The sequence below is a fragment of the Salvia miltiorrhiza genome, chromosome 6, assembly GCF_028751815.1.
Source record: "Salvia miltiorrhiza cultivar Shanhuang (shh) chromosome 6, IMPLAD_Smil_shh, whole genome shotgun sequence".
In the NCBI taxonomy this organism is placed as follows: Eukaryota; Viridiplantae; Streptophyta; class Magnoliopsida; order Lamiales; family Lamiaceae; genus Salvia; species Salvia miltiorrhiza.
In genome coordinates this window covers 20,773,148-20,792,229 of record NC_080392.1, presented here as the reverse complement: position 1 = coordinate 20,792,229, position 19,082 = coordinate 20,773,148, and the positions used below count along the sequence as shown (strand labels likewise).

At 34.6% G+C, this 19,082-nt stretch overlaps 2 protein-coding genes and 1 long non-coding RNA gene across 5 annotated transcripts; 1 reads left to right on the top strand and 2 right to left on the bottom strand.

Annotated features, from left to right (window-relative positions):
• The first annotated feature begins 1,113 nt into the window (after positions 1-1,113).
• Positions 1,114-3,414, top strand: LOC130987432 (uncharacterized). The gene is made up of 4 exons (XM_057910973.1): positions 1,114-1,518; positions 2,072-2,215; positions 2,309-2,514; positions 3,014-3,414. Exons 1-4 carry the CDS (start codon positions 1,277-1,279, stop codon positions 3,166-3,168), a joined length of 747 nt encoding a protein of 248 aa, XP_057766956.1. The 5' UTR covers positions 1,114-1,276; the 3' UTR covers positions 3,169-3,414.
• A 70-nt stretch (positions 3,415-3,484) lies between these two features.
• LOC130987406 (sister chromatid cohesion 1 protein 2-like) lies at positions 3,485-9,467 on the bottom strand. Of its 3 annotated transcripts, none has more exons than XM_057910930.1 (13): positions 9,115-9,467; positions 8,046-8,322; positions 7,902-7,939; positions 7,784-7,827; positions 7,216-7,250; positions 6,103-7,115; positions 5,232-5,346; positions 4,914-5,053; positions 4,354-4,826; positions 4,174-4,210; positions 4,052-4,073; positions 3,835-3,967; positions 3,485-3,759 (listed from the first exon to the last, which is right to left on the bottom strand). In XM_057910930.1, exons 1-13 carry the CDS (start codon positions 9,236-9,238, stop codon positions 3,661-3,663), a joined length of 2,550 nt encoding a protein of 849 aa, XP_057766913.1. In that variant the 5' UTR covers positions 9,239-9,467; the 3' UTR covers positions 3,485-3,660. The 3 variants fall into 3 exon arrangements, with proteins under 3 accessions (XP_057766913.1, XP_057766912.1, XP_057766914.1); XM_057910929.1 differs by having other exon boundaries at positions 5,232-5,349; positions 9,115-9,433; XM_057910931.1 differs by having other exon boundaries at positions 5,232-5,343; positions 9,115-9,370.
• A 2,425-nt stretch (positions 9,468-11,892) lies between these two features.
• LOC130987448 (uncharacterized) lies at positions 11,893-14,922 on the bottom strand. Its single transcript, XR_009089744.1, has 3 exons — positions 14,591-14,922; positions 12,735-12,815; positions 11,893-12,103 (listed from the first exon to the last, which is right to left on the bottom strand). It is a non-coding gene; the product is annotated as an uncharacterized LOC130987448 (long non-coding RNA).
• Between the last annotated feature and the right edge of the window lie 4,160 nt (positions 14,923-19,082).

Genomic DNA, 19,082 nt, shown 5'->3' with positions numbered 1-19,082 from the left:
CCAAATTCTACATCAAAAACCTAGGAATTGGATTTAAGACTCTCGTCTTCGGATGAGACTTTCTCTCTCTATATCTATATCTGTATCCACACACACCAGAGCTTCAGTTTAGGCACCAAAACCAACGTAAACATAAAAAAAAACACAACCCCAAAACAACAAATCCCATGTTCTCTAGAATCTTGTAAAAAAAATTTAAAACTCAACCGAACTCAGCCTGCTTCAATTTGATTGCTGCTGCGGCAATGACGAGGAGGTGCTCGTATTGCAGCCACAACGGGCACAATTCCCGCACGTGTCCGAATCGAGGAGTGAAGCTTTTTGGGGTCCGATTGACTGATGTTCGATTCGGAAGAGCGCTAGTATGGGTAATTTGACCCATTACATGGGTGGCGGCGGCGGGAGCGCCACGCCAGTAAGCGGCGCTGCTCATGACTCTCCGGCGGACACCCCCGACCACCCCTCTGCTGGCTCCGTCGCCGCCGACTGCTACGCGTCTGAAGACTCCGTTGCTGGCTCTTCTTCCAGCCGGGAAAGGAAGAAAGGTTTTAATTTCAATTCCTTTTAATTCTACATCGAAACCTAGGAAATGGATTTTAGAATTTGGGGAATTAGATGTAGGAAAGAGAGGAAAGAAAGAGGAAGGGAAGAAGATGAGCTGGCCTCGCCGCGCCGGAGGCAGCGAAAACCGACGACACTCACCGGAGAAAAGAGAGAGACAGTAGAGAGAGGGGTAGAGGAAACGCAGAGAGAGAGGAAGAGAGTATGGATGAGATCGATTTAAAAAAAATAGAATATAAAATGACATGGATTTTACAAAAATAGAATTTAAATTACACTGTGTCATCCGGCGAGCCACGTCATGTTTCTGGTGACCGGAAAATAGACGTGAGATATATTTGATAAAATGCTGATACTTTGAGGGTTTAGAGAGCATTTCAAAACTTCCAGGATATTTTTGATAAAGCGGGAACAGTTCAAGGTTTAATATGATATTTACCCTAAAATAAAAGTGCATAGGTTATAAAGTGATAAAATAGATAATTAAAAAATTTTATTTTTTTAACTAATTATTCTATATTTAAAAATACATCAAAACTCGTGGAACGCTTTGAAAAAAATATACATAACGGATGGAGTTATGTAGTGGTTTCGAAAATTTGGGGCATTTAAAAAGATTGGGCCACACTCAGACTCAGGTGAGGTGGTAAAGAAAATTAAAATCTTATACAACTGCTGAATAAAGTGGGCGGGGGAGCTGCGAAGATCCACATCAATGGCGGATTACCATTTCGTGTACAAGGATTTGGAAGGGGCTTCCACGCAATGGGACGATATTCAGAGGAAACTCGGAAATCTGCCGGAGAAGGCGCCGGTATTCAAGCCGCCGTCTTTCACCCCGGCCGAGGACGAGGATTCCAAGCCCAAGAATAGGACCTGGATCGACGGCAAAACCGAGGAGGAGCTTGAAGATCTCGAAGATGATCTCGACGATGATCGCTTCCTCGAGGAGTACAGGTATTGAATGCATCTCCGAAATTCGCTGATATAGAACATCAATGTCTGTTTGTGATTGGATTTGTGGGTAACTGATTTAGAAGGAGTTAATCTAGAAATTTCATTATTCACCTACTCAAAATGTAAACTATATACATTCAAAGCTATTCAAATTTAAGTTCTTTTCAATTTTATGCTCGATTTTTACCATTTTATCAAATTCGAAACGCGCCACAACAAGCATAAAATACAATCTTTTTCCTGATCATCGATTGCAGTCACCTTTTTCACCAAATTATTTTTTGTAGAAACTTTGTTACAAAGTGCCTTCTAAAGAAAAAACAATACCTTCATAAGAACACCTTTACACTATAATTTTGCCAATAACAATTTCTTCCACCGGGGTAAATACAGTAAATTTGTGTTAGCTTTTCGCCTGTTATTGTACGGATACAATAAATTTGTGTTTCAATTCATTTATAAGACAGTATAACTGAGAGGGATATAACTACATACTTAGCTCTTATTATTTTTGTCAGTAGCTATAAATGTTCTTTCATTTTGATTGTGATAGGAAGAAAAGGTTGGTTGAGATGAGGGAAGCAGCTAAGATAGCAAAGTTTGGTTCAGTGATTCCAATTTCAGGATCTGATTTTGTCCGTGAAGTTTCACAAGCTCCTCAAGACGTTTGGGTTGTTGTGTTGCTCTACAAAGATGGGTAATTAGTACTTCTTGTTGACAGCAGTAATACTCGTGTCTTGATTGAGTGTTCATAGCGCAGATTTTCTTATTCCTGAGTGCTTTTATACAGATTCCCAGAGTGCAGGGTGCTTTTGCAATGTCTTGAAGATTTGGCGAAAAGATACCCTGCAACAAAGTTCGTAAAAATTATATCAACAGAGTGCATTCCCAACTATCCTGATCGTAATCTTCCCACTGTTCTGGTGTACAATAATAGTGCTGTTAAGGCAACTCACACGGGGATACACAGTTTTGGGCGGAGGTGCACTTCTGAAAGTATGTCATCTCTTACCGACACTGAGTTATGGTTTACTTGTTAGTCATCTTTCGTTGTGGTACATATGAGTTTCGTTCCCCACAATTTTAGCAGTTTATCTTGCATGTAGCATCATTTTGACATGAGATAACTGCAGCTGGACATCTCAGTTTTTCGAAACAACATCTAGAAATAAAAACTGTACACGAAGACTGCCTTAGTACAAATGAAAAAATGTAAAAGTGAAGAAAATTAGTAACAAGGATATTGCTTTGGATGCCCCAGTAGGGTGTGAGCAATCACTTCCCAAAAGTTTACTCTTGAGCAAATTATATTCTGTGACGTAGTTGTCCATTCAATTTATAAGTATGCCAGCCATTCTAATCCTAGTCATTCTATGCTGAGTAACCCCTTTTATGATTACATTACATGCCAATGGGCAAGATTTTATATGTATATATTCTTGATTGCAGCATTTGACATGCATAATGGATTTTGTTGAACATTATCTATCTTTAGGTGTAGCCTTAGTTCTATGTCAGTCGGATCCCGTGCTCAATGACGGGCATGGTGGAGAGCAATCGAGAGATGCTGTTCTTGACGGGGTGAGGAAGAAGTTTCTGGAGAGGGTTGTTAGAGAGCGCGAAGATGACGATGGATCTTCAAGCGATTGATTTACCATGTTTGCTCTGCAGAGGAGCTTCTTTTTGGCTCTCAGTAGAAACGTAATTCTCCATCTTCAGGTGATTGATTTGCATGTTCACTCTGCAGAGGGGTTTCGTTTTTGCTCTCTCAATGTAATTCTGCATGACAATCACTCTATTGTGTAGGGAAACTTCTTGTATCCACTTATCCATATGTTGTAAGGATGGGAATTTATGTGAGTGTTTAAGCAGTAATTATGCAAGTTTTGTTTCAAAGTGGCTGAAGTTCTCTCTCTCTCTCTAAAAGAATAAGTGTGGATTACGGAAGAGCTGCAGAATACACGCATAAGGAGAGCATGGCAATCTTAAACACATAATATTGAACCTTTTAAGTTACATAACAGAAGGAAGGAGTCGGCAAAAGCCGTTGCCTCATGGAAATAGTTCTAAGCTCCTAGTTTTGCTAAAGCTACATCTCTCTCTCTACAATATTTACATCTAAATGCTTCAACTACTCCATGCTCATTCGAAATACTGCCTCAGTTTGGGGGTCTCGCGCACAAGGATATCGCGGTAAGCACTCTCCTGTTGCACATCTATGCAGTCTCGCGTTTTCAGAACCTTCAAGTTTACGGGCATAGATTAATACTAAATATAGCTATACAAATATAATACTTGAATAGACCAAAGAATTACCAATATCTCGTAGAACATGATCGTGCTTTCTTTCTTTGTTTTCCCTGCCAATAAACGCGACAAGCTCAATACTTCTTCATCTGTCCGTATCTTTTTATGCAGGATCTTCCTACCGAGATAACTTCCAATTATTCTGCATAGAGAGAATTCATCAGAACTTCCTAGCGACTGTTTGACGGTATCAACTTTGCCAGACAGAAATGTAAGTTAGGTATACCTTGTTCTAGCAGTGAATGCATCTGGAAAGACAAAGTTGGCAAAATGTGAAGTTAAACAATCGAAGTACAAGAATTTTGCTATCAAACTAGTGAACAAAATAAAAGTTGAGCAACTAATTACCTTTCTCCAAGCTATCACCTTTGTATGAGCTCGTTTCCTGATAAGAAACAGTTTAGCCATCAATCGATATATACACTACACTGCCGAGTATTGTTTTGCATTTAAATTCAACAACCAAAATTAAAGTCTATATAAGATCAGGCACCAGAATGCAGACCATGGTACAGAATAAACTACTACCTCCTGAAGCAAATAATCCAGTCCAAGTTGTTTGTTTGAAAATGTCGTCTCTATACTTTCAAGTGACGAGGAAGGTTCCAAGATGTCTGAATCAGCGACTGTTTCAGCTTCATGTGATCTTAATGAGTTCAAATAAGCAACGGGTGTTCCAGGAGCAATCGGAATTTGGTCAGGACAATTTTCTGCAACAGGAGATCTGACAGCTGGAGCTTGTCCGGAAGGCTTTTCTAAAACCAGGGAAGTGACATCAGAAATTTGCCCACTCGGTTTGTCTGCAAGTGGAGAACTGACAACTGGAGTTTGTCGGGGAGACTCTTCTGTAATAGGATATCTGATGTCTTCTTGGATATGTTCTTGAGCACCATGCCCGGTAGAAGCTTGGAGACCATCTTGGCCAACAGATGGTTCGGCAGATATAGTTTCAGGTGCAGAACTTTCCCAGCAGCCATTATAACATAGATTTACTGAGACACCTGAGTAGGAAAGAAAACAATATTCAAGGTGGCAGAAAATCTTTTACTTGCTGAAGCTGAATCCTAGATGACTATGAGTATACTCACCAGGAATCGAAGGCTCAAGGAAACTACTAGGTGCATGGCAATGTTTATGAGTTCTCCAGGCTTGTAACCGAGTACGAGGAATTTCCTTTCTTTGTCGTTTTAGGTCAATCGGATCTTCTTCTATCCAGCTCTTCAATATCCTTCAAGATGAATTGATGATATACACACATCAAATTTTTACGACTTCAAGAAATTCATGTTAATTAAGAGCCACCAAGTCAACAAAGACTCTTCTTACACTTACACATATGATATATGTTGTATGACAGTAATCCCAAAGAGTCAAAATACCGACTTGAGAAAAAATCAATCACATACTTATTTGGCACCACTGTGGCCACATCCACCAATGCCTTCCGCTTTTTAAGAATCATTGCACGCTCCTTTCTGCCAGGAGTCTGAATAGCTGCAACTTCCATGGGGCCAACATCTGCTGCTATACAAATGAAACACGAATACAAGTCACTCATGATACAAATTACAACCAGAAACTTTATCATGCCAGAAATGTCATGGAGTTCTTAATAGGCATGGAATAATATATCAGTCAGATTCAGGGAGTGTCATCAGAAAGACCAAGAGTACATTGGCACACAACAATGGGAAGTGTAATGTAGTCAGAGTGTGATATTCGATTACTTTTTCTTGTTCTTTCTAGCTTTTCCCTTTTCTCAAAGAGAGATCCTTATTTGTAACTTATGGCCTGCTAGAACGTTGATATGAAGACTCAATGACTCAATAAATGAGATGTTTTCATTGAAATAATTGACTCTGATATGCTTTATATATCAATATACAGAATAACTGAAATATATAGATAACAAATCAAGGATTCGACTTCTTAAAATATTTTAAGAAACAATGAGATGCCTTCTGAGAGTCAAACATTAGTTCTCATTACCCTAAAAGAAGACCAAACCTAGTGTACTAAATTTGATAAGTGCCAAATCTGCAAGTTGATTGCACCAACAAAATCATGCAATTTCCCCACCTCAACAAACAGAATCATAGTAAACAAGTGCCTGAGTGGTTAGATGACTACCATACTAGTCTTTAGTGAAATTATGTCAAGCATACGCCACCACAGAGGAAGGGGAAAATGTCACAGTATAATACTTATTATTCAAAAACAAATTGAGCATCTGTAAGAGAAGAATATTGTTTTAAATGTAGATGCAACAGAAATTACCTGGAAGCTTTGAGTGAGGATTTTGAATAGACACATGAACATTTTCTGGTTTCTGGCATTTTACGCTTTCCAGGGGAATCACCTCTAGTTCCGGACCCACTTTCCCTGCATTATCAACTGCTTCACTAAAAACTTGGTCTAAACCCTCTTGAAAACTCGACCGAGTCTGAGTAAGCAGATGGTCCATGTGCTTCTCTTCAACTTCATGCTCTTCATGGGTTGGCTTATCATGCCCATCTCTCTTTTCAGCCGATTTCAATAAGTTGAAAGTGGATAAATGCTCCAAAGAGAAATTGCCTTCATGAAGCATTTCCAAGTTTTCTACAGGATCGGTTCCTTCATGAGATTGGTTCATAACAGAGTTCAACTCCACATCTTGAATTGGCCCCAGGAAATTTGAACTTGTAATTTTATTAGATGGCCTAACATAGAGTTGCTCCTTTTCAGCTTCATCCAACACCATTGGTTCAAGACGATCTTCCAAAGTAAACACAGTTCCACGAAGCATCTCTAAACTTGGTAACGAAAGAATTGCATTATTGGATAGACGTAAAACAAAATCAGACTCCATATTGTTGGTCGACCCTTGGATATTAATCCTCAGATCATTGTCAGATAGATTATCATGCATTTGTTCTTCTTGAATCCGCCCCCTGAAATTTGGATTGGCCTTATCATGAGATGGCCTATTGTTCAGTTGCTCATTTTCAGCTTCATCTAACACCATGAGTTCAAGACCTGAACTTGGTAAAGAAGGATGTCTATTAGTATTTGATAGACGCACAGCAGAATCAGAATCAGAATCAGCCTCATTTATTGGACAATTCCTCCAATCCCTGTTGGGTAGCTTATTATGCATTTGTTCATTTTCAGTCTCATCCAACTGAACAAGATCAATACAATCTTCTAAAGAACGACGTGTTCGACGGAGTTCCTCCACACCAGCTAAAGAAATGGTCGCATTACTGGATGGCTTAACCAACAAGTCCTGTTCCTGATAGGCTTCAAACACACTGCACCATGTTGGTTCAATAGTCAACAGATAAAGTATGTTACTAGGTTTTCGCATATATATGTGTATGTATGTATAAGTAACAGATCTTGCATACGTACTCTCGAGGTGGTGTGCAAGAAATTGGAACAATAGCCTGTTAAAAAATTGCCGGAAGACTGTCAGCCACAACATTTCATAATAAAAAGACACTGAATCAATTCATTAAGCGTAGGGAAGTAAAAAAGTAAAAGAGGCAATCACAGTTTCTTTACAGAACAAAATCCCCCCCCCCCCAAGAACTTGAGATGAATGGCAAATACAATTAAGAATGTACCAAGATACGATTGAGCAGCCTGCCAGTTGTAAGTTAATGAGTTTTCATACATAGATTTATCTAGGTGATAAAAGATGGCAACATCTTCATTATTAGCATTTCAAGAACTATACAACAAAACAATTTGGAACAAGATTGAATCTAACATTAGTAACTTGTTTGAAGCCATGAACTTCCCTATTTGATGAATACATCCACAGTAATATTTTCTACTTTCATGTTGAATTGCTACAACTAATTCATTGTTTGCAGTGAAAATGACAGTAATAAAAAATTTCTATGTGATATTGCTGCTTCACTTCCACAGGAAGTAAAGGGACAAAAGGAAAAAGAGCAAAACTAAAAATACACACCTTGCAAATTGAGCCACATCTACGATAGTCTTTTTTGCGCCCATCTGAAATTAGTACATGCCAAGTTATGCCAAAACACATGCATAAAACCATTGTAGCAATATCAAAAACAAAATACCAGCACGTGTCTCTTGTTCACGTGATCTTACATTCCAACTGCATAAGCATACACACCAAGAAGAAATAGTTAAATATAAAGTTGCAGATGCCCACATAAACATACAGCTTATATAAAGCAATGCCATGAGAATATGAAGCTCACCCCATTGCATCTCGATCTAAACCTAGACCTAGATCAAATGTATCAAGTTCAAATCTCTTGGGTAGAGTAATAGAGTGATAATGCCTCTGAGAGTTAGAGACACCTATGCCTGCTCGTGCAGTTTTCCTGGTCTTAACGCTACATAGTCTGTTCAGAATTTCATGGCAGTCATCAAATAGATACTCAACTTTCTTCGAGTAAATTCTCACGATGCCTAGAAGAAGGAAGGCTAAAATTCTATGAGTGACTACCGGAACTTCATCATCCATGATCTTATCTGAAGAAGACAATTGTAGTAAAATAGGTTAGATGCATCAAATCTTATAAAAAGTTAAGCAACTAGAAGAAGAAAACTTCAATTCACCTTTTTTTTGTATCTATGAAACCCAGCAAAATGAACTTTGAGAATAATGGTAGACAAATACATGGACAAAACATAGAAATTGTATTTTCATACGAAACATTAGACACTCATCAGATAAAGAATATTAGGGCAGTTAAACATCTTCTGCTCCTCAACTTCTATGCAAAGTAAGGAAAGGAAAATTGAAAATTCAAGAATATACACAATTATTCAACTTTCTTTTCTAAACCATAATACATCATTTTCTTTTATCAAAACAATAAGCCAATAACCACAACCACCCCTTCTTAAACCAGGAGTAGAAGCTGTATTTGTCATCTTGAATGCTCAGCTAGAAAAGGCACAAAACAAATGTATGCATGCGCTGCATCAACACATGCTGCAAAAGCCCATAGAACATTTGCTGCAATTACACTAGTGAAAGACACACACACACACATACTTGTAATCATTGTTTATGCTTAAAACCACCAATTGCCTAAACAACTACCTACTCTTTTTAATGACAGGGGGCGCCCAACTTAACATTTTAAACCCACACTAGTAAAAATCACAGAAAATCAACCGCAACCTAGACTGGAAGAAGATCATATCACTACCGCGCGGGGAGAAAAACATAAAACAAAATAAAATAAAAATCAAACAAACAAACAATACCTTTCTCACTAACATTCTAATAAAACATGAAGAGAGAGAGAGACAGACCCACAGAAGAAGGAATGTCGGTTTGCTGGACTTGATTCTTCTTAAGGCGTTTGTGGCAATGAGCGGCCATCCAAATGATGCCCAACGCGCCCTTCTTCGACAGCAGCAACTGCGAGTAAAACATCTTCTCTCTAAACTCAACTATGCTCTCAAGCTTTGGGCTTCATAAATGTGTTTCAGGCAAGAAAAACGGTCGACTCTTACTCGAAGGAGGTGTGCAATGGAAGATTCATTTTTTCAATAACTAAATTAAAGCTTTTTCGCATTTTCTCACCGTCGTCACAATTCGTATTCACAATTATGCCCCTCCCCTCCTGTCTGCTTAATTCATTTTCTCCCATTTCTTTTCTTATTTCTTTCAGCGGAAGTTAAGACATCAAAATCTACATATCTATATATATATATATATATATATAGGGTGTGGTTCTAGAGAGAACTACATTATTTGTGAGAACGGGAGAACCATCAAATCTAATGCATTCACTGTAAAAATTAATGCATCCGCTGTTAAAATTAATGCACTCAAAAAAATAAAAAAAAATGCTCCCTTCAGGATTCGAACCCAGGATCTGCATTCATCCAACAAGATGATGCATCCACCGTAGATCTTGATGATCGAATGGTTGAAAATGGTTCTCCGGTCTTCTTTTATTTATGGTTCTTTCCTGAACCTCTCCCTATATATATATATATATATATATATATAGGGTGTGGTTCTAGAGAGAACTACATTATTTGTGAGAACGGGAGAACCATCAAATCTAATGCATCCACTGTAAAAATTAATGCATTCGCTGTTAAAATTAATGCACTAAAAAATTAAAAAAAATGCTCCCTTCACGATTCGAACTCAGGATCTGTATTCATCCAACAAGATGATGCATCCACCGTAGATCTTGATGATCGAATGGCTGAAAATGGTTCTCCGGTCTTCTTTTATTTATGGTTCTTTCTTGAACCTCTCCCTATATATATATATATATATATATATATATGAAACACCAGTCTCTTTGTTTCCGCCAATTTTTCTCTTTCATTCCACTATGAATTTTTTTACTATTTTTTTCATACAATTTCTCTCTCTTCTACTCTCTCTTTCATACTTTAGTGATTTTCTTAAAAAAAATTAAAATTGATATATGGAAAGATATTCTATATGTATCTTAAATTAAAGATAATGACAATATCTTTAATTTGGTATAAAAATCATAAAATATGAATTTGAAACAAATAAGTTATTGTAATTAAAAAATTTATGGTAATTATTTCTCTCTCTCCTATTTCTTTTTCTCTATTCTTTTATATTTTTATCTCTTCCTTTTTTTGCACTATTATTATTGTTGTTATTAATATTATATCGAAATTGTTTTATTGTAATTTAATAATTGTTGTTATTATATATATATATATATATATATTTTCTCTCTCTCTCTCTTTAGTCTTTACTACAAAATTTATCTCTTATCTTTCATCTTTTGATTAAAAAAAATAATTTAGAATGAATAAGTTATGATAATTTAAAGTTTTAAAATATTAGTATTTTGTTCTTTCCTCTCTACTTTAATGAGTGTTAATTTTCTCTTTAATGACATGTTTTTCTATTATAGTATTAATTAATTTTTTTTTGTATTTTTAGATAAAAATAAGTAAATATCATGTGTTTGTGTTTACATATATTTTTTTAATTATAATAGTTTAAATGTAATAGAGGTGAAGGAATACATATTGGTTCATTTTATAACTGTTTTTTTAAAATAATTTTTTTGTATTAATGTTAATTTAACTTTGTAGATGAAATTAGTATATATATTAAAAATATATAATTTCAAATTATTCTTTTTATATTTGCGAATTATTTATTTATTATGATGCATCATACTTTATAATTATAATAAAATACTATAATGCCAATTTTCATTATCAAATGATTATTAATTATTTAATAACTATAATTGTCATTACACTTTATACAAAGTTGAAAATTTACGTTTTCAAATCCAAAATTTTATTGAGTAATTGATGTCGTTTAATTTCGATACTCGCCGTGCATCGCACGGGAGATCATTCTAGCTATTTAATTAAGGATAATTAAGGATGATTTTATACCCCTGTTGACTTTGATTTCTACATTGTCTTGATTGCACGCTTAATTAGTGTTAAATTCAAACTGGGATTAATATATATTTTAGGGGTGATTTTAAACATAGCCCCCTTTTCTTTCATTATAGCCCCCCATTAAAATTAATAATAAAAATAATATTAAATGTACTATTATATCCTTATATCCCTAATTAAAATTTTAATAAAAAATAACAATTAAATCCTAAGAAATATAGCCCTCAAAACAAAAGAAGAACTCGTTGGAAGGAATGGAGAAATGATATACCCCCCAAAACAGAAGAAGAACACGTTGGAAGGAATGGAGCAAGGAAGAAATCACAACACTTTTATATCTTAAGCTTTTCCTTGCGACTAATTTTGGAGTAAAAATCTGAGTTTGAAAAAAATCATGTCTCCTTGAACTTGTAGACTTCTGCCTTATACCGCCATAACTGTCTACATTGCTTTCCGCAACATAATACTCATAAAAAAATAGATCAACAAAATTGCAGGTCACATAGTTCAAGAATTTGTGGTTTTAGAGATAGTGTCACACCCCAATTCTTGAAGGAATAAATATGATCGAGGTATGAATAATTCATAGAAATAAACAAGGAACAACCTTGTTAAAACCGAAATAGGATTTGAAATTCGGGCTATGCCCCTTTGGATCACAAGTTTTGTTTCATGCTTCTGACAACCGACATTCATTAGCATAAATTTAGTAGTGAAGAGTCTAAGCTCGGTCATGTATATCATTTGAAATTTAACATGAAGATCTTAAGTTGTAAAAACAAAAGACTGATATGAGTAATTGCTACAGCGGAAGTCTAACATAGAAATTTTAACTCTAGCCTCAGCTCCGTCCCGTCAGCACCAGCCAGCCAACCTGAAAACATTTGAAAGTAATTTTGGGCTAAGTACTAATGTACTTAGTGGGCATGCATTTTCTGAAACATTTCATATTTTCGTAAAGAGCAGTTTATCCAATCATACTTGACATGACTTAGAAGGTTTTAAATTGAAAGAAGTACTTCTAAGCATGTTAAAACATTTTCTTTCATTTGTGCGCACATGTCACACTCCCTTTCTGTTACTCGCTGTGATCCCGGACCTCTAGCCACCGACGGATCCATTTCTCCCATTGCACTTGCCCTGAGGACGTAACTCAGACAAGTTGAATTGACCTCGGGACGCTACCCAGGCAGGCCTTACATGATACATGCTCCGGAACACATCCAGCCAAGCACCCTTATAACGCCTCTTACATGAATTAGTGCCCGATGGAGATCAACCCACCGAAACAACTAACAAGTGTACACAATTCTCAAATAGCGTGTTAGGCCATAAGAGAACCTCGATCGATCCATGAATTGCGAGCCTTAAACAGAGCAGAGTGCACATAAACATTTTATTGGATAAACAGTTTTCATTTCATTAAATAAACAGTTTGCATTTCATTGAAACATTTAGAGCTTAATAACTCAATCATACTTTGTACATTTGGAAAGTAAGCCCACCTGGTTAGGCAAAGCCTGAAGATCATAATCACATATAAACCTGTCTTGGGAAAGCAGCGCTAATTCCCCTGGTCACAAAGCCTACAAGAAATTCTATTCTTAATAGGTCTCATGAAACTAATCTTAATGTATTTATGGATGTACTAAACATACTTGATTCATCACGCCGGGTTTTCAAATTTAATGAATAAATACTTGAAAACTAAATTTCTTGAGTTAAGGACACCAACAATATCCTTACTCGATTTTCTTTTAGTGTTTTAGGGTTCTAGCATCCATAATTCGTTCCATTAAAGACAATCGAAAACCAACATAACCTCGTGACTAACCACATAATATCACGTAATCACGTAAACAATAAACAGAAAGAAATAAAATCCTTAAGTTTAGTATCATTAAAATCACAAGTTCATATGAACATAAAAGAAATCATGCACCATTTTTATAACATTCTATACATTTCATTTTTTTTTCATGTAAATAAATAAGAAATTCCATTATTCATTTATAAATAATAAAACATTTTAAAATCCATTGAGATGAAATAAAACATTTTAACCATTTAAAATACATACTCAAAAAGCCTTGAAATATTATAAAAATGAGGGTTTAATCCCAAAATTTGTTTTCATTTTTAAAGTCCATCAATAAATTAAATAAAATAACGGACCTCATTTAAAATAAATAGTCCCAACCTTAAATATTAAAATTTAAATCAAGAGATTTAAATTCACTAAAATAATTTAGTGAAAATTCAAACACATAGGCAACACAATCACATAAGGCACATAAGAATCACAATCAAACATCATTAAAATATGCTCTGTTTTCACACTGACTCAACTTCAAAATTTAAACTGTTCTGACTCCGACATCTCCTGGACTCGAGACTCATACTGAAAGAAATTTCTTCGAGTCTAGTTTCATTTAAAAAAAAATAGAGTCGAAAGCTCCAAGTGGTTTGAGAGATATGACGTTTTTACCACGATCTGCCATTTCTGGCAGTTTTGTGCAACCGAAGGTTACAATTTTTGAAAAATAGTAAACGTTGTCAAACTGGGCTCAACTTTGGTGGATATCTAGCTAACACAATAAGGTTGATACCATAAAAAGTTGGAAAGCTAGATCACATAGGAAGATATTTAAATGAATAACTCTTTCCCCTGTTCTCTGAAATTCTCGGTGGTAATGTGCAGTTTAGGTTTTGCATTTTAAAGAAATATCAAACGAAATTGAAATAGCTTGAAATTTTACCAGGGTACTCAAGACTCATGTAGAAACTTTCTATAAAATTTTCAAAGCTATTAGACATCGACAAACCATCGATCACAGTAGGTCAGTAGGCCTACGAAATTCTCCAATTTGTATTTAAAACTTATATATCTTAATAATATCTCTAACTTGAATATAACATCATAATTCTCAACAACAACTCATCCCAAAACTCATTTCATCACTTCTAATCATCAATCTAAACCATCACTTAACATCATAGCATGCTCAAGAACTCATATACCCACTCAAATCTTCAAATCAACATCATATAACAAAATCACATATAGAAACACATATATATCATCTTCTTCCTCAAACTAACATTTTTCATTTTTCACTTCTCAACCTCAAGCTTCAATCTCATCCATCATTAATCATCTAGATCATCTCATAAACTCAAATCCATCATCATATAACTCAAGCCAAGTCAAGAAAATAAACAACAAAATTCGTAAGGTTTCAAGCTCCTAATTTTCGAAAGTTTCATAAAAATAAATTGGGTGATTTTCTTGCTCAATCATGATCATATACTCACTCACATATCATTAATATGATCAAATAAATAATCTAAGATCACTTACTCAAGGATTTAAAAGGTGATCAAGACTTTGCTCCAACTTTGATCTTAGCTCTAGCTTCTTGAATTTGATGAGATATGATAGTATTTGATTGGATTGGATGGTGGATTATCTCATAGTAGTGTTTGATGAAGCTTCTCTAAGCTTTCTTCAATGGACATCAATGGAGGAAAAGAGAGTATAGAGAGAGAGAGAGGGGAGGCCGAGAATGGGGATGAGAAGGGAGTAAATCGACTCCTGCTTTTTAATGATCGACTTGCATTTGTTTATTTCGAGTGGAATTTTTCTTTTTGCTTTCAAGTGTGTTTATTGAATGTTGTGGTGTAAAGGTACTCTTCTGAGGTGGAATCTTTGTTTAAGAGGCTTGGTGTGGAGCCACTTATGATTAATTGATCCGTGGACCCACTTGTGATTGAGTTGGATCAATTAGGTATGTTGTGGGTGTAGTGGGAGTATATAAAATAAATAAATAAAAAAATATCTTCCGGGTTGTACTATAATCGTTCAATGTTTGCTTAAATAAATATCTCGTGTAGATGCTAAATGCTTAATATAAATAAATATGAAATGCATATAAATTTAATAACTAAATTTACAAATGTTTTTTTTAAAAAACATTTTTGTTGGAATTAAAATAAATTCATTTTCTTTATATCCGGCGTGAATCATCATGACTTCTAAGTTCAAAATTACTCTAAATTTAGCTAGGAAAAAGCGGGGTTTTACAGATAGTCAACCATGAACTCAATCGAACTATTACAACCCTATAGATATATGCCAATGAACCAGATTTATAAAGAGAAATCAATACAAAAACATTTATATTCCACCAAAAACAAGAAATTGGGTACTGAATTTATTCAGAATGATCAATCGTTTCTTTGGGGCATGATTGTTCTTCCTCGTGAATTGTGATTGATTTCTTTCTTCATCCCCCTTCCAAAGTTTTTTTCTTCAGTTTTTTGGGGGCTATACCGATGAATATTCTTTAGAATTTATTTTGTAACTTTAACTATTAGAATTTTAATTTAAGGGTATAAGGGCATTATAGTATCTTTGTTATTATTATTATTAATAATTTTAATAAGGGGCTATGCTGAGAAAAATGGAGGCTATATTTAAAATTATCCATATTTTAGTTATTTTATTAAAACCGCGCACAAAATTTTTCTCTACGTATAATTATCAAATGGGTTGGATTGGCCCAAATGACAGGCGGATCAAAATGGCCCACTAAAGCAGATCGGGCCTGAGTGAGGCTTTCTGATTGGCTGGATTTGCCGGCAGGGTCATAGTAATTAAACTAATACGTCCGCCCGCGCGATGGACGGAAAACATCGAAATTGAATAATAGTATGTTATAAAAATAAATATAATTAATTAAAATATAAATAAATGTATTTTTTAACATAAAATAATTTATATCAATTGCTTAATAAAGAACTTGAATATGAAAACATATAAGTTTTCAACTTTAATATAAACTGTAATGATAATTATAGTTCTTGAATAATTTAACGTTTTATATATAGCATTAAGATAATAGATAAGAATTGTATATTTAATTGAAAAAAAAATAGCTATTTTATTTATGTGATCCATATTTTTGTATGTAACTTCAAATCCCATAGCTATACAGAAAATATGTACTACAAATAAAAGAAAATACTTTTTATATATTTTCTCTCTATTACTTTTTCCATTTCTCATTCATATTGATATATTTTTCTAAATTATACATTCAGTGACAAAACTTTTCAATTATTAATTTCATATGATTAATTTTTCACTCTGTCCATCCACCAAAATTGTGGTATTTTAGTCATTTTTGGCGTTCGCCAAAAGTTTAGCATTATTCTTTTTAGAACATGACCCATGATTTATCTTTTTTTTTAATCCTTACAAATAATCTTTATTTAGAAAAAACAAATCACATGTAACTCACACTTAATTCAACTTCAACTACCGTTCTCATATGTGGTGGGACTCTTTCTCTACTATATAGAATGCACCAAAATTTGCATTGAAATTTTTACCAAATCAAATTGTCATAATTTTATGAGCAGATGGAGTATATCATGTAGTATATCATGTACTCCATCCGTCCACCAACAAAAAATATAATATTTTTGTTATTTTTGGTGTCCACGCCAAAAGTATAGTAATTTCTTTTTAGGATATGGTCTCCACCATCTACCTTTATACTTTATTCTTACAGATACTCTTATCTATATAAAATAAAAAAAAAAAATTACCTCTCCGCCACACTTAATTCAACCACAACCACTTAGGGCCCGTTTGATTTCCTGTTTAGGATTGATTAGGATTAAAATTATCCTGAGAAATTAGTATGGATTAGTGTGGGTTTTTATTATTCCATAGGTGTTTGATATCATGGCTACTTAAACCTATATGGTGTTTGATATCCATAGGATTAAGTTGGATTATATTTTATAATACCAAAACTAACCTCATAAAATTTTAACAATACCGAAATTTGCCTCCATCAAAGCCCATAATCTATTCACAAACCACTCTTTTCGGCCCTTTCCATCTTCATCGCGTGGAAAACAAACAGTCGCTCATAGAGGTGTATACATCCTTCATCGCTGCAGCCGTCGACGAGCAGCCTTCGATCTTCATCGCGTGGAAAACAAACAGTCGCTCATACACCCGGCACCGCAGCCGTCGACGAGCAAGGCGAAGTATCAGTTATCGCTCCATTCTTTCAGCGCCATTTTCTGCAACTCGAAAATGAGTCAAGCAACAACAGGTATTCATCCCGATCCATTCCGACGTCAAAGTTCTTTTCTTATATAATGCAGGAAGGAAAATTAATCTATCAAATAATATTGTTTGTCGAAAAAAAGTATGCACATAGTGCGATATTGTTTGGCCTGAGTGCCAAAAATCATAGTGCGATATTGTTTGGCCTGAGCGCCAAAAATCAAACCTAACAACACGATTTTTTTATGGTGTGCTAAGACTGAAAGAAACATGGCTACTTGTTCAGGCACAGTAACGAATCGACCGTCAACTAAACCCCCCGGTCCTGTAGAATAACACAAAGGCGTGCAAACGTCCTACGATCCATTCGAAGGTTCGATATACAGTCAACATCGCTAATACCACATAATCGGTTTAAGTGTTTGTTTTGGTCAGGCATTTTACTGATTATCTCCCATTTTAGGGGCCCTGAATCACGTCGTCTCTTTCCTAATCTGGTCTTATAATAATACGCGAATAACAAACCCACTTTTATGACATGTACTCGCAAAATTTCTTGCATCAAAACAAATTGCATGTCACGCGCCCGAATGTCTTCCCTTCCAGGCATTTTCTAAATTCAATGACAGAAGTTGCAAATTATTCACAACAGAAAAATGTTTCGAGCAACTCAACAAAAAACTCCAACAACAATAGAACATTATCTATCATCAAACCCCCAATTAATATTTAACATAAGGCAACAAATCCAATTCAGATTTACTGATAAAGGGCTGATGAAATTCTGAGTAACTGAACAAAAAACTCCAACAACAACAGAACATTATTTATCATCAAACCCCCAATTAATATTTAACATAAGACAACAAATGCAATTCCAAATTGACTGATAAAGGGCAGGAGCAACAACATGGTGAAATGAAGCGACTAAACGAGTTTATTCGAGGAGATTACTATTAAAGGACAATATCCCAACTGAATCAATCTCGCAACAATGTTACTTCAATTTCAAACCTTCAATCATACTATATTAATGGCATTTTCTCAACAAGCAGTCGATTTATAGCAAAATATTTCATACCTTCAACACTTGTTTATAGAATCTAAAACTCTGTTTTACGAGAGATCACACAAACAGTCCACGCCCTATCTTAGACAAATCTATTCAATAACACGTTTTATAACATAACTAGGAACAATTGGGACATTTTTCAGACGTAAACAAACCAAACACATCAGAATAGCACTGATGGATTCCCTTTAATAAGTTGACAGCAAATCCAATTCCAAAATTACTGATACACATACCTTTTATCTATTAAAATAATATTCACCAACAATTTTATAGAAACATGTGCCCAACCAAAGTGTAATACTCATAATATATCATGTAATTTTATTTAATATTGTACTAATTTCATTGTTATGTGTTGATGATTGTTGATGTTAATCTCTATTATTATATACATAAATGTTCAGATATTGTGCATGAAAATATTGTGGAGATTAAGCATCTTATGATTGAAAAAAATGAGATTTGAACAAAATCATCGATTTGAAGATAAAAAAAAAATGAAGTTTGTTGATATAGATGTTTGAACTCCACATTTATTTGAACATGCCTATAAATTTTGGGGGAAAAAACTATTAAATTTTTTATCAAAAAATTGTTTTAAACTATAATATGTGAAATTAGTCTTTTAAATGTTTTAAATTATAGTTACTTTTCTAATTTTAAATATCTTAAATTTCTATTCCTAAAACTTAA